Below are 14,809 nucleotides of genomic sequence, written 5' to 3' on the forward strand. Positions count from 1 at the left end.
AATGAACGCAGCTGCTGGAGATGAATTTTTCCCTTTACCTACAGACAGACAAAGGATATTTCTTTTCCATTTTGAATATAATTTAATCAAACTGAAAAGGGATTGCAGATGAAGATGATGTCAAGTTGCTGTTGCTAACCCTGAATTCACAAGCTGCTAAATCACGTGGTGGACTTCTGCTGCTCCTTTCCTTTGGCTTAGCTTCTGTTGAATACATGACAAAGCATAATGTGTTTGGTGACCAGATCTTATTATGGATAGCTCAGACAACTTGAGGAAGAAAAAAAAAAGAGACTGTTTTGTTTTTTTTTGCAAACCTGAGTATATCAGGCAACTGTTTTGAGAGTTTTTGAGGACTACAGTTTTATTTGATATAGAATTTTTTGGGGGTGAAATTTTACATGCACACACAACCGGTGCTTCACTCTTAATACTGACAAATGTGTGCAGTCCGTAGACATGACCGAAACATTGTGGTCGGGCCAAAAGATGTCGAGAGACGCGGTGCAAACCAGGTCCGGTATTCTATGTAAGAGTCTGTGGACACAGATGTCCAGGTCAGTCAAGTAAGAGATGAAGTGAAAGTGTGTCACCTGCTACATTCAATAAGAGTGACTCTGAGTTTGCCTTCCACCAGCCTGCTGTCCTGGACTGACAGATCCAAATCGCAGGCTGAGCCCAGCGGAGGCTGCACTTGGAAGGGAAAGAAGGGCTTGTATCTGCAGAGAGAAAGAGGAAAGATTTTTTTAATTCTTAAAGTTGAAAACTCACTCCACACGGTTCAACACAGAGTAAATAATCATGTGCAATTCAAATCCTGGTGCATGAAATTCAGGCTAATTCACCAAAACGCAGTTAGAATTCATTCTAGCTCTTATGAGATACTCTGACTCGGGGGTTCCCACTCACTGCCCCCTATGGGAGAGCATCAGCAGGTTAGGGGTTGCTCAGAAGGCTGTTCAGACTAGAACCAGAACTGCTGATTCCAGTTCAGACTAGGACCGCCGCTGATTCTGGTGCTGCTTCAACTCATCCTGAAGGAGAAGTTACTTCGCCTGATTCTGCTGCTCCTGCCCCACTTCTTCTGTTTACTTGTTTAGACAGACTACTGGTCACTCCTAAACATCTCTCTTGTTTACAAGAAAACTCAACTGATAGAAGTCATGATATATATATAAAAAATATATATATATATATTTCAGTACCAGCCCTGAAATATTCCCTTTGGTTTCCCTAAACCAGGGGTCTCAAACTCCAGTCCTCGAGGGCCGCAGACCTACAGTTTTTAGATGTGCCACAGGTACAAAACACTGGAATGAAATGGCTTAATTACCTCCTCCTTGTGTAGATCAGTTCTCCAGAGTCTTGCTAATGACCTAATTATTCTATTCAGGTGTGGTGCAGCAGAGGCACATCTAAAAGTTGCAGGATTGCGGCCCTCGAGGACTGGAGTTTGAGACCCCTGCTAAACCCAACAGGAAGTCATGGATCTTGGATCAAAGTATGCCATTTTGAGGTTTTCCACGTCATTTTTCATTGAACTCTTCCTCGAGATCGTCAGCTAGGGTGTGTAGCAAGGCCTTAAACTTTTACTACTCTCCTTGAGTCATACAGGGAAACCCCAAAGCATCACCTTGATTGCTGCATCAAATCAACATCCAGTTCTTAACAATACTATACGCCCATATACAGACATCTCCTAAGCCCCGCCTCCCTGAGAGACGATTTCCTATTGAACATGATGACCCACAACGCCAAGGATTTTTCCCCTGGAGGCAGTAGCCATGGCAACATGGTAAAGAAGCAGAAAAGGAGAACATCATAAAGGTATCATTTTCTGTGCAATAAACTCTCTAATTTACAAACACCTGAAGTTTGCAGGTGTTTGTATTTCTTTAAGTGTTCTGTGTAAAGTTAAGCCCAAAACTATTCATACCCCTGGTTATTTTGATGTATCATTTTCATTCAAGCAAAAGGTTTATTTTTGATAAGATATGATGCATGATTTACGAGAAACTGACGCCAAAGGAGTATCAGTTTGGATACAAAGCTTAGAAGGTCTCATTATTTAGCTCCCTCAGATTCAAGTAGTAAGTTAAAATTAGCCTCATTAGTAAGACGACTCACTATTATCTACACCCTTTCTCTAATCCTGACCGGCTGGTTATGGTGACACCTGCATCACATACCCTTTAATCTTTAATCAGTCTACGTTACAACACAGAATCACTTAACAGAAGCACCTGCTGCAGGTTTATTGGTGAGATCTCTCACTTCCCCCAAGAACAGAGAATAGACTTTAAAAGTACTTCTGTTTATAAATCACTGAATGGCTTAGCACCAAAACTACATTACAGATCTCCTGTTGTTGTATCAACCACCCAGACCTCTCAGGTCTTCTGGTTCTGGGGACGCAGAACCAGAACCAAACATGGAGAAGAACCATTCAGCTTCCATGCACCACAAATCTGGAACAAACTTTCAGAAAACAGCAAAACAGCTGAAACACTGCTACACTGCTATTAGCAATCAAAAGCATGGCTTTTAACTTATAATAACTGGAACATATTTGACGTGGATTGATGATTTTGATGATGATATTTGACTAAATGTAACGTTTCTTACTGGTTTCTCAATTAGTGACTATGATTTTTTTAAATCTATTTACGATGTTCGTATGTTTTTATGAAGAACTTTGAACTGCCTTGTTACTTAAATGTGTTATACAAATAAACACTGGCGTTAAGAGGTCGCCTGGTAGCTGCACATTGCAATTTAACATCTGCCTGTCCAGCCGCAGTGTGGGGGGAACCTTATGTATCTTAGACAACGTATAGATGAGGCCAATCAATACGGCCAGCGTGGCTCAGCTGAGGGATGACTCTGACATTCCAGATCTGTCAGCCACATCGCTCACAAATGCTCCAGTTGCTAGGGATCCCAGAGTAGTGAGAACTTGAACAGGCACTGGTGACACTCCTCTGTAAGGCTGGGGGCCAGTTCTGTGCAGAGCCATAAGTCATTCATCGTCATGTGCCAGTAGGTCATTATGATCTCTGACTCCTTCATATATCTTCCAGCAGAGTCAAAACCATTTCCACGACTACGCACCGGTATTGATAGACATGTGGTCGTCTCTGGTTCGCCTTAAAAATCATTAAACCTGACCTGTTTAGTGTTAATGTTGCTTTAAAAAGTTTGTGTTTGTGCCATACATTTTTACAGAAGGCCAGTGTTTCCCCCAGTTATTATAAGCCTGGCGGGCCACCAGGCTTTACTTGTGCCCCCACCAGGCTAAGCATTGCGTAAGTCTTTTTAAAATGTTTACATTTTTTAAGACTTTATAGTTGGTGAAAGAGACAGCAGTCTGTTGGAGCTAGTTACAGTTTTTGAGCCCGGCTCATGTGAAACACCAAATCCTACGAAGCCCTCTAAGGAACATGGGGGATTTTTGTTTTTCTTTTGTGCTACGAGAATCCAGAGAAACCCCTTATTAATTTTATAAGTTACGGACCACTGATTCTTAAACATGGGGAACTAATATGTAGTTTTATACTTTTTTCTTCTTTTGCTCTTTCCTTTGGTTTGTTATTTTGTTTGCATTTCCTTCTAATTCTTGTAAAGCACTTTGAATTGCCTTGTTGCTAAAAATATGCGATATAAATAAAATTACCTTGCCTTACATGGCAATTTTCTTTTGCATTTCCACGTAATGCGTTTTGCATCCCCTCACAATGCTTTCAGTATTCAATATGCTGAATATGTCAAAGCCTTTGTGCTGCAACAAAAGGGTTTTGTAAAAGCTTTTCCATGAACGTCATCTCGGTGAGATATGTGAAGACTTCTATATTTTTCGTTAGATTACAAATGCACCACAAACTTGTGTGCAGAATACAAAATCAAAACAGGTCAATTCTAGGCTTTCCATCGCTTTCCATCCTTTAGTTACGAACAGAAACTTGCCGTAAGAATAAAGGAAAAAGGAAAAAAAATACATCCAAACTATTTGGACTATTTTTGAGTTATTTTTACGGGTTAAATAACCGGTTGCTAGGAATCCCAGAGTAGTGATTCTTAGCTACCGCTCAAATGGTTTTGCTCATTTATTGCAAGGGAATGCAAATCCTGTTGCAAAGAAAAATTAATATTCATTGTGAGGGAATGCAATACTTTTACGAGGAAACGCAAAAGAAAAAATTTCCGCATGATCTGAGAGGTCTCTGTAAAAACTAAACAACATTGGTTTGGAATGATGTACATGTTATTCTTTGGGTTTTTCGTTTCAATAAAGTTCATGCGTGGATATTGGTGTAAATCGTTTGACTGCTTTGCCTAGATTAAAGACAGCACACTTAGACAAAATAAAGTGAAACAATTTAGATAGATATTATGTACATATGTAGAGCAAAGCAATCAGCTAAACTGAACTCTTTTCATTATGCTTGTGCCAGCCATTAATTTCTTTTAGAAAAGTGAAATATCAAGGCTTTTAAGAGTCCTTGAAAACCCCGACCTGAAGCTTTTTCATTGCCGAGTGTCGCTGCTCCTGCTCGCTCACAGCCCTCCCACATTCCTGCTCAGATTCACTCCCACTATAGTGAGGAACAGACATCGATGGAGACGCTTCAAACCTGACTATACCGACCAGGAGACTAATCGGTTAGAGCACAGGTGTCAAACTCCAGTCCTCGAGGGCCGCTGTCCTGCAGTTTTTAGATGTGCCACAGGTACAAAACACTGGAATGAAATGACTTGACCTCCTCATTGTGTAGATCAGTTCTCCAGAGTCCTGCTAATGACCTAATTATTCTATTCAGGTGTGGTGCAGCAGAGGCACATCTAAAAGTTGCAGGAAACCGGCCCTTGAGGACTGGAGTTTGACACCCCTGGGTTAGAGTGAGATTTGACAGCGGAGAAAAGGGCTAGAGACAGAGGTAGGTTTCAGTGAAACTTTTACCTTACCTAGTGCAATCAAAGAGGAAGTGAGTATCACTGCCGCAATAAGCAAGGCCCACAGAAGACCAGCTTTAATGACAAACGTCTGAGGTCAATCACCTCAAGTGATTCAAATGGAGGTCTGGAGAAACCCCTAACATCACACCACGTCCCATAGGAGGTGGAGGGCAGTAGTCACTCCCCACATAGCGTGGCACATTGGAGGCATGCACAGTGATGCAATCGAGCAATAGAAATCAAGTTTTAACTTTATGTATCTTAAAGTTACGCTAACAAGAACAAAATGCTACAAGACTTTGCAGCAACAGAACATTCCATGCGGCATTATACTCAAGTCTAAAGACCAATGTAGCCGTGGGGAAACACTTTCACTTTCACTTCATTTTTATAACAAGCAAGATAATGTGACGCTGATCAGGAGTCTTCCCAGTGGAGCAACAGCTACCCAGCACAGTGGACATCAAATAGAGTATTCCCCCATATGTGAAGCCGACTGCTGTTGGCAGTAATGCCTGGATCGCCTCCAGAAGGCTGCGGTCCCAACCCTCCCCTTCTGTGAACCACCATCTGGGCCGCTCAGCAAATCCCAAGGCCCTATTATTACATCACACTCACTCTACATGATCAGGAGATAATGCACACTCACATGCGCATGTCCAGAGTTTCTTTTGCAGCACATCCCTTCTCTAGACAGGTCTTTGCGAGCAAAAGAAAGATGTGAACCATTAAGTATTAGAGAAAGAAACTCAAATCCTTTAAGCTCCAAATCTGCTTTCTAAGGGCTGGGAGTGTGTGTGGGGGTGTGTGTGTGTGCGCGCGTGTGTGTGTGATAATTTTCAGTACACGATAGAAAGACAAAAGCACAGTATTAAACAGCCAACCATGGGGCTATTTTGAGAAAGACTTTTTTCTAAAATGATGCACAACTTGCAAAATTATCTATTAGACGGTGCAAATTATTTGGTTGAAACCCCTATTCAACTATTCAGTAATAGTTTAAGTGTTTGCCATGTTTTACAATCACAGTAAATGGGCACTGAAAGCATAGAGAAGGGGGAAATAGAATTTTATAAAAATTTTATTAAGATAAAAAAAATTTTACTATAAAAAGAAAAACAAATATTGTGTGTATGTAACTATTTAGAGCCTTTGCTTAATACTTTTTAAAATAAAATCCAATCAGAGTAACTAGCCCAGGGGCTTCTTACACACTCAGCTTGGAGGATTTTCTCCCGTTCTTTGTAAATGTGCTAAAGTTCAGTGAAAATAACACTGACCCATTGTCATCTGCACTTTATGCATGGAGTCATTGTGATGACAGGTATATAACCAGTCATCTCCTCAAGTCACTCTGAATAAAACCAGGGTTAGACTCATCGATCAACCATCATGGCAGGAATCTCTGCTTGACAGCGCCCCCTACCTGCATCTATCAGTGGTCTCCAATAGTTCAGTGTGGCAGATGGACCCACTGTAGAGTCCATCAATCCTGACCAACATTGATTTTCTGGGGAAATCTTGCAGTCCTACTTCCCGCCCTCTTTTGTCTCACCATAGTACCGTTACTGCAGTCTTCTTTCCCTTCTTCTGCTTATGAAAATTAAAATTTTCATAAAATCTGTATTTTTTAAAAGTTCCTTTGACTTCCATAGTTCAGAGCCCTTCCAGGCCAATCATCATATTTTACAAGCACTTGTACAAAGTACAAGTTTTACAGCTTGTACTTTGAATTCAAGTCAACTCCCAAAAGGGATGACTGCAATATATCTCAGTTTCCCCCAATGTATGAATTTAAGTCACATGTATTTAAGTCTTTTGAAAATGTTTGCATTTTTAAGACTTTATAGTTGGTGTTCAGGTATTAATCTTCCCATCTTTCAATAACACATAATTACCAAGGGATATTTTCAAATTTCCTGTCAACTTTAAACATTTTTTAACTCAAAACTATGACGGGCCGCTGGATGAATGACTGCCCAGCACCCAACCACCGGGCTTAGAGATCTTTTTAAGAAGAGGGGAAAAAATAATACATTGAAAATCAGATTTAGAATAATTTTAAAAATCTGAATTTACTTGGAAGCGACATCTCCCAGCCCTACTTGGAAGATTGTTGGTTCTGGCAAAATTATTGCACTTAAAATTCTGTTAGCCTGCAGCACAACAGACATTTCTAGGAGATGCAGCCATTTCAACACAGAGTACATCCTCTCTGCAGTGTTGGTGAAAAGTAAGGAAGTCAAAAACAATAATAATAGAAAGCATAAAAAGGGAAGTTGAGAGAGTCAGAGTGAGAAGAAGGAAATCTTGCATCTTGGGTTTTGCTTATCAGGTTTAAAAATGGCGGTTGTTTTTCACACTGTGGTTTCACGTCGTAGCTGCAGAAACATGAAGGTAAACGGGCCACGTTCTGCAGGAGGGTGGGTTCCTACTGGAGCCCAGGAAGGAGGAAGCAGCAGGGTGATAGTGATGGTGGTTAGAGAGCAGCTGCTAGTGAAACTTCCCTTTTAACAACAGAGTTTAAGCAACAGCTCTGGTTACATGGCGCACCACCTTCAATGCAGGGACGCAAAATCGACCTTTTGGAGCTTTGCGTCGTGCTATAATGTTACGCCATTATCAAAAACATAACTGGAGGGTCGTCTTGAGTCTTCTATGCATTTTTGAGAATTTTGTTTTAATCTCCATGGCAACAATTCAGTTGTGCAAAGCCTGGGTGGACCCATCGCTCCACTTTGAGGTGCAGCTTCCACCTCACCCCCGACTCCCCTACTCAGATCCTTCAGACTAGCCAGCAGCAATTGGCAACCAGCTGGTCGGACTGTGCATCTGCTGAGCTCATTGTAGAAGCTGCTTCTAAGTGTGACGCTGATGAAAACGTTGTTAAAAGGTTGATGAGGGAGTTTTCCTGCTCTTTCTGAACAAAGAGCATGTATTTTTACAGACAGAGGTCCAATTTCAAGGCGTTAACTCAGGAAGTAAAATTTATTTTAAGTCGTATTTGATTTAGCACATATAGCATTTTTCTAAGAAAAATACATAGTCATTTAATTATGCTATAAAATAGCGCGTTGTGTCTTGAAAACACATAACACTTTAATAGTTGTAGCAGTCTCACACATTCAACACATTTAGTTCTGTGGAAATTGCCTCTGCAAAACCGATAAACAAAACCGAAAACCCATTTTCAAGACTTCCTTTCACTCCGACTCTTTCAACTTCCCTTTTTCACGCTCCGTTTCTTTAACTTTGTTCCTTATGAACAGTGCTGACACTATGTACTCTATCAATTGTGTTAGTCTAGGCACCAGATAAAGAGAGAACTATTCATGTACACATCCTGTTGATTTTCTTTCAATTTTAGTCCAACTGGAAGTCTGAAAATCTTGATTCTCAATCCTTTCTCACTGAAAGACTTGAGCATATTTTCTCTGAGTTTTGCTTCATACAAATGTTAAACAGATGTTTTACACAGTTATGCAGATATTTCTAAATATTCTTGTTTAATTCACAAAATGTGGTCTGTCCCATAACTATTTCCCCCCCTCAACCACGACTGAAAAACTAAATTTAGAATCACATGACACCAAGTTTGTGTTTGCTCCAAGAATCTACACACAATTTGACTTTTTACATTAATTATTTAGAGGAACTATTTTATCCTAGTTGTTTGATAATCACGATTCCAACTTCTTAACTTTTAGCCTTGATTTACTCACCAATGGAATATACAAACGGTTGTGACTAGAAGATTATTTTTAAATTTGTTTCATGCCAGCAGATCAAAAGATAAACATATTCCCATTTTTGTGCATGATCTGACAATTCCTTATTACATTTATAGGAGTTACATAACACTAAATACATAATAAAATATATTTAGCTATGTCTGACAGTAAATAGTTACATAAGTTTCATAAAAAGTAGCTGGACAAAAAGTGAACATATTAAAGTTGTGTAAACAAAAACAGGAAAAGGAAATTGCATCGAAATGCCCCCGTCCTGTTTTAGGAGACCTGCAGAGGGATGTCAAAGCCAAATATATTCAGATTTTTTTTATATTTGTTTTTGTATGTAGCAACACAAAATATTTACATTTTTTAAAAGTACAAATTCTCAGCAAACCAGCTGAGCGTAAAGGCTAACTACAAAGACAGTTCCAGTTTGAGCGGCTGGAATTGGGACATATTAATGAGTCCAGCGTGAAAAATGACCATTTTTAAAGAGATTTCATTTCAAATGGAGTTTGGTCCAGCTTTCCAAAATTCCAATTTCCCTGTTCACATAGAGCCATCAGCATCTGTTCGAGGAGTTTAAAAACTTGCATTATGATTAATAACAGTGAAAGCAGTAGCATCTGCTAGTGGGAGGACAGCTATCTGAAATCTGAGTCATGGCCCAAAATTTGTTCCCACACACACACACACACAAACACACACCCCCACACACACACCTAGAGCATGGAAAGAAAATATGCCAGAAATTGGCTTTATATTCAACTACATTTTACTCATTTCAAACATTTCAAATAAAAAGTTCTCATTTGTTTAAGAAGGTTGCAGGCCCCTGGGTTAAATTCATGTGCTGTGAAGATGATGATTATGTGGGGATTTGTAGATATGTCAAAAGAATTGCTTTATATTATAATATCTGCCTTTTTTTTTTCTTTTTTTACAATATTCATGATCTTGACATGGCCCCAAATTAAAATGAGTTTGACAAAAGCAACCACTTGTCACACAACATTGTGAATTGACCGTGCAACAACTTCTTCGAACCGACGGATTACAATAATTTTATTTAATCTACTTAAAGGAGATTGGGTTATGTGACTTCAATAAACGTCATGCACCAACAGGAGGTTGCTAAGAGTCACTGTTAATCCCTAAACGTAGGGCTTCTAAGAAATTTTTATTCCATTCTCTCTCGGTTGATTCAGAATCAGATCTAAACTTCATCATCAGTATACGACCCTTAATGTCTTGCGGCGCTTGCACTGAATCATTGAGACGCATGCAAATAAACAATAGACAACCTGTATCTTCGAGGTTGGCTCAGAGAAACCCGTTTCTTTGAATACTCAGTTGCCTCTGTTTAAATCAGAGATCATCATCCCATGTTTGCATAAATCAAATGGCCCAAACCAGAATACGTCAGAAATATGTGAGACTGTTTATTGTTCACCTCTAAAATAAATGAACAAATAGCCTGATGCAGTGGTACATTACATACTAAACTGGGGAGTGAATTGTCTGAGGAAGAAGGGAAGTTTGGGGTGATTGGCAGCAAAATAAACACAATCAGGTGACTGTGGTCACTTTGTGTTTCATTTTTGCTCGTTGAAATCTATTTGCAGTGTTGTGGTTTATGCTCCTGGAGGTGCTGCTGGGCCGTCTGGGCTCGTCGCCAGCAGCTTGTTTGTGCTCACTTTGCTTTGGGGCCTACCTGATTTTGTAGTTGGGCAGGGTGTGCTTCTTCTTGATGACGCGTTTCAGCTGGTTCACTATGAAGGAGGTCAGCTGAGGCAGCGGCCTTCCCTCAAACTGGGACTTCACCTCGAAGTCCACCAGCGGGTCGTCGAGGAACGAGAACGACCAGTGGGAGAAGGGCATGCGCGTGAACTGCAACCTGAGCCTGCCCACCACGCGCCTCATCTTGACGAACAGGTAGGCGGACTTGCCGAACACCAGGTCCACGTCTATGGCCAGGTGGAAGCCGCCATTGTACTCGATGTCCACCTCGAAGTTGAGCTCCTCGGGCATCCCGTCCTCGTCCAGCTGCACCGGTTTGATGAGTTTGGCTGATTTGAAGACCGGGAGAGAATTCCCCAGAGAAATGTCCCGGAGACTGAGCCCCTCCAGGAGCCGACCCGCCGTCTTGGTCTGCAGCAGCTCCTCAAACTCCACCTTGATCTTTTTGGTCATCCAGTGCCGAACCACGGGGGTATCTCTAAGCTCTCTGAACAGAAACAAGAATATCGCATTGAGGAAATTGCACGTTTCTGTCCTGCCAGCATCTGTGAGTTCGCTGTGTGAAGGCGGCGGCGGCGGCTGCTGTTGTTGTTGTTTGGGGCTGCCGCCGGTGACAGCCGCTTCCTGTTGCCGGCTGAGGACGGCCTCTTGCGGTTTGGATGCAGCGGCTGTCCCGCCGTCTTGCTGGTTCGGTTCGGCGTGAGGGACATTGAAATAATCTTTCAGTGCGTTATCAGGCACTACTCTGACATACTGAACGGTCCTACCTAAGGGTTCTGGGTTCCTTCTGTATATCAGCAAGAACTGTAACATCAGCGTAACGACCGCGCCACACAACGCAGAGATCAGTATCAGGTAAATCATTTTGAGCCTCCGCTGCCGTCTGTCTAAGTCAGATTCTCTCCATAGCCAAACATTTAATCGCGTCAACGAAGCAAGTTCCACCTGGTCGCTCTCTAAGCTGCCATATCATCTGCTTCTTTCCTGAGCTGGGATCTCCGCACCTGATTGGACAAGCGGCTTACGTTGTATGCGTGATGACGGAATCAGTATGCATTTCAGTCGGTGCGTTCAAGGAGACTCAGATTTTAGAGATATTACCAAAAACATGGTAGCGGAAGTGAAGCACGAATGGAGCATGCAGAACATATGTGGGTGAATATTTTATGATTATTTAGGCCTCTCCTTTTAGAGTTATCCACCGTGGATCATTTGCTTCGCCTCACCCTATCTTATGTATCAACAGCTCTCTGCACATGCTCTTTCACTTCACATATACATTTTATATAATATATTAAAAAAAATTATGTCATCTTCTACTTTTTTCTTTCCTCTTCAGCATCCCTGCCCTGATCATGTACGAATAAACTCATCGTGTGTCTGAACTGAGCTAATCCCTCTTACTTACTCATTTCTTGTACAAACTTCTGTAAATCCCATTAAAATTATTAGAGTTACCTTCACACCCCTTTGTTTTGTTGGGTATACAAAGGGAAAAAAATGTAATAAATAAATACATTATTGAATAATTAATTTAAAGTGCATTTGATTATTTCCTGTTCCTGCGGCCTCACCGTAAAATAATTTTACGCGTCAGATTTGGCAATCAAAATCGGCAGGTCGGGCCAACACTGATTTATTGAACTCCATTAGCTTAGCTTCATTCTTTGAAATTCATGGATTCCCTAGCAATGGAGGATTCTTATGAGCTTTTCCTTGAGTTCACTGGAGAGATTTTGCAAGTAACAGACGCAAGCCTCCGCTTTAAGGTCTGTTCCGGGGCTGTGGAGAGGAGGAATAATCGAATTTCGGATTCAGGAAGAGCAGTTTGGTTTTTGCACTGGGTGTGGAGCTCTAGGCCAGCTCTACTCTACCTCTGCAGTGTCCTAGAGGGATCATGAGAGTTGGCCCAACCCTGTGTTTTGAGCATTCCAAGACTCTGAATCAAATCATTTATCTATCAATCTATCTAATAAAACAAAAATGTCTATGTAGATGAGTGGCTTATGAATGAGATAAATAAAAACCTTTTGTATTGTACTCAGAAAAGTCATGTTGATTTCTCTGAAGCACTGAGCTAATGTAGAATGAGAAAAGAAAAAATAAGGAAGAATATTGTGCTTCCTTGGCCGTCCAACAGGGGTCCCCAGTGTAATCTTTGCTTTTTGCCTCATCATGTGCATTGGCCCTGCCTGCTTTTAAACTTGTGAGGTCATTGTAACTTTTGAGTCACAGACGTTTCAAGCGGAGTACTTGTCAAGTTCTTCAAGGGTTCTGTAAAGCTGTGCTCTGACCTTTGAACTCTCATACGCCACTGCTGTCTCTAAACAATGCGTTACATGTTCCGTGTTGCTCGTAAACTCCTAGATGAGTCGCTGTGTCTCCTGGGAAGGATCAACGAGTTATATTTTTCATTTTTAAAGGTAAAATAAAAGCAAAGAGGAGGATTCTGTTGGACTATAATTTGAAGAACTAAAACACTGAAACACAGCGGCGCCATCATCGTCCTGGAGAGGTTCAGCAGCACGCACATAGAAAGGAGCACAGCCAAATACAAAAAGGCCCCAGAGGAAAACTTACTGGAGGGAGCAGAGACCTGAGACTGGGAGGGCAGTTCAGCTTTCAGCATTGAAATGAGTAAAAAGAAACAACCAAAGTCTCTAACTGCTCAGAGATTTTTATTTTTGTTAAAAAAAAAATAAAATAAAATAAATAAATCAAACCTGAATGATACAAAACAAGCAGGGATTTACCTTTTTCTGACTGGTCTATTTAAGGAAACATATTCATAAGTATTTTTTGTTTAATTAGTTTGAAGAGGAACAACTCAAAACAGGACAAGTGTTGAGTTCTCCTGCAGACAAATCAAAAATGTATCTCCCTGTCTATGCATTTCTATATTTGGGGGTTTTTTTTGTTTTGGTGATTCATTGAAAAAGGAGGCCATTTATCCTAAACACTTTATCATTTTATTTGGTGGTGCCAATTTTTAGCCGGGGCATGTTCATGACACCGGAGATTGTTCACGCTACAAGAGAATTCTTCCGTTCCTTTTTGTCTTGAAGAGACATGGTTCTTCACTTCGATTAAAAAATATACACGATTCACTTAGCTTGGCAGGCCTCGGGAAATCAGTTTTTTTCTTCTTCACTTTATCAACACAAAAATATTTCAAATAATATTCCAAGCAAGCCTCCACAAACATGCCATTTTGAGAATGAGCAGTAGTTTAAAAGCTGTTGCCTCTAATATTTTACATTTCGCTCTTTTTAGTTTTTTCTTTTTGATCTGAAAGCAATGGTCGGATCAACGGGCACGACAAAAGTAGTTTTAAAACTTATCTGTCCTTTTTCTGGGCATGTCTGTCACTAAATATGGCCTGCGAGCACAAATGCATCTCTAAATAAAAGAAGTGTTGAGGTTACATACATAAAGCATAGCTATAATTAAACTTCTTCAGTACATCAGTCACACAACTCAGTACAATTCTCCTGCAGAACAACACACAGTAATTACATTTAACACTGGAAAAAAAAAAAAAAAACAGCAAAAGCTCCAATTCAAAGCGGTTTTTGCAAACCTCATCAATTTCAGCTGATTGTTATTGCAATAAATCACAAGTGCTATGTGTTATTTTTTCCATGCCCACTTATTTATTATTTTCCAATATTGTTGATAATTGTTTTATTTTTCTTTGGTATATTCTTCAGACGAGTATTGATTGTTCTGCTGGAGAATTCCTCTCTACCTTCGCCTCCAGCTTTCCCAGTGTGAAGCTGGGCAATCTGCTGGTTCTTCTTAGAAAGGCAACTGCTACAACCTGCCACCTTATTATTTGTTGAATCTGATCGCGTCATATAATAATTTGATGACTATACTGTCGGTAATTGGATTCGAATAGGACTGTGTTTGATTGATTTGGACGAATTTGGACTGCATTGCAAATGATTGGATCCCATCTGGACCGCTGTCGTCCTGTGCTGAACTTAACTGAACTATTTGACTATAATTATAATCCTACGTTTGTAAGATTCAAAATAGTTTACAGTTTGGATTTCCTGTAATCTTTTTTACTTTGAGCTGACTATAGTGCTTTGCATCGGATTGTAAATAAATCAATAATGTAGCGCTATTGTAGCACTATTTATTGGTTCGAGCAAAACGTTGATTAAAAGTTTTGGTTGTGTTCGTCCATTTATATTTTCAGAGATTTTTAATATTTTCTTTGCTACAATAAACATGTGTTCTGTTGATAAGACTGATAACAATATTTCCTGATAAATTAAGTTTGTTAGTTGTTTATTATAAATGATATAGTTGGAAATCTGCAACTGTGACCGGGTGCAGGAAATCAAAAAGAGAGCATAACGAGTAGCTTAAAT

General features: G+C 40.3%; 1 protein-coding gene across 1 annotated transcript in view; it reads right to left on the reverse strand.

The window, feature by feature from the left end:
* Positions 1-11,914, reverse strand: part of pdzd8 (PDZ domain containing 8) — a 36,197-nt gene extending 24,283 nt beyond the window's left edge. The window contains exons 1-2 of the mRNA XM_032553380.1: positions 10,402-11,914; positions 594-719 (exon numbers count right to left, since the gene is read on the reverse strand). Of these exons, the coding sequence (XP_032409271.1) occupies positions 594-719; positions 10,402-11,291 (1,016 nt within the window). The 5' untranslated portion in view covers positions 11,292-11,914. The remainder of the gene's footprint in view (positions 1-593; positions 720-10,401) is intronic.
* Between the last annotated feature and the right edge of the window lie 2,895 nt (positions 11,915-14,809).

The sequence above is a fragment of the Xiphophorus hellerii genome, chromosome 22, assembly GCF_003331165.1.
Source record: "Xiphophorus hellerii strain 12219 chromosome 22, Xiphophorus_hellerii-4.1, whole genome shotgun sequence".
Taxonomy (NCBI): Eukaryota; Metazoa; Chordata; class Actinopteri; order Cyprinodontiformes; family Poeciliidae; genus Xiphophorus; species Xiphophorus hellerii.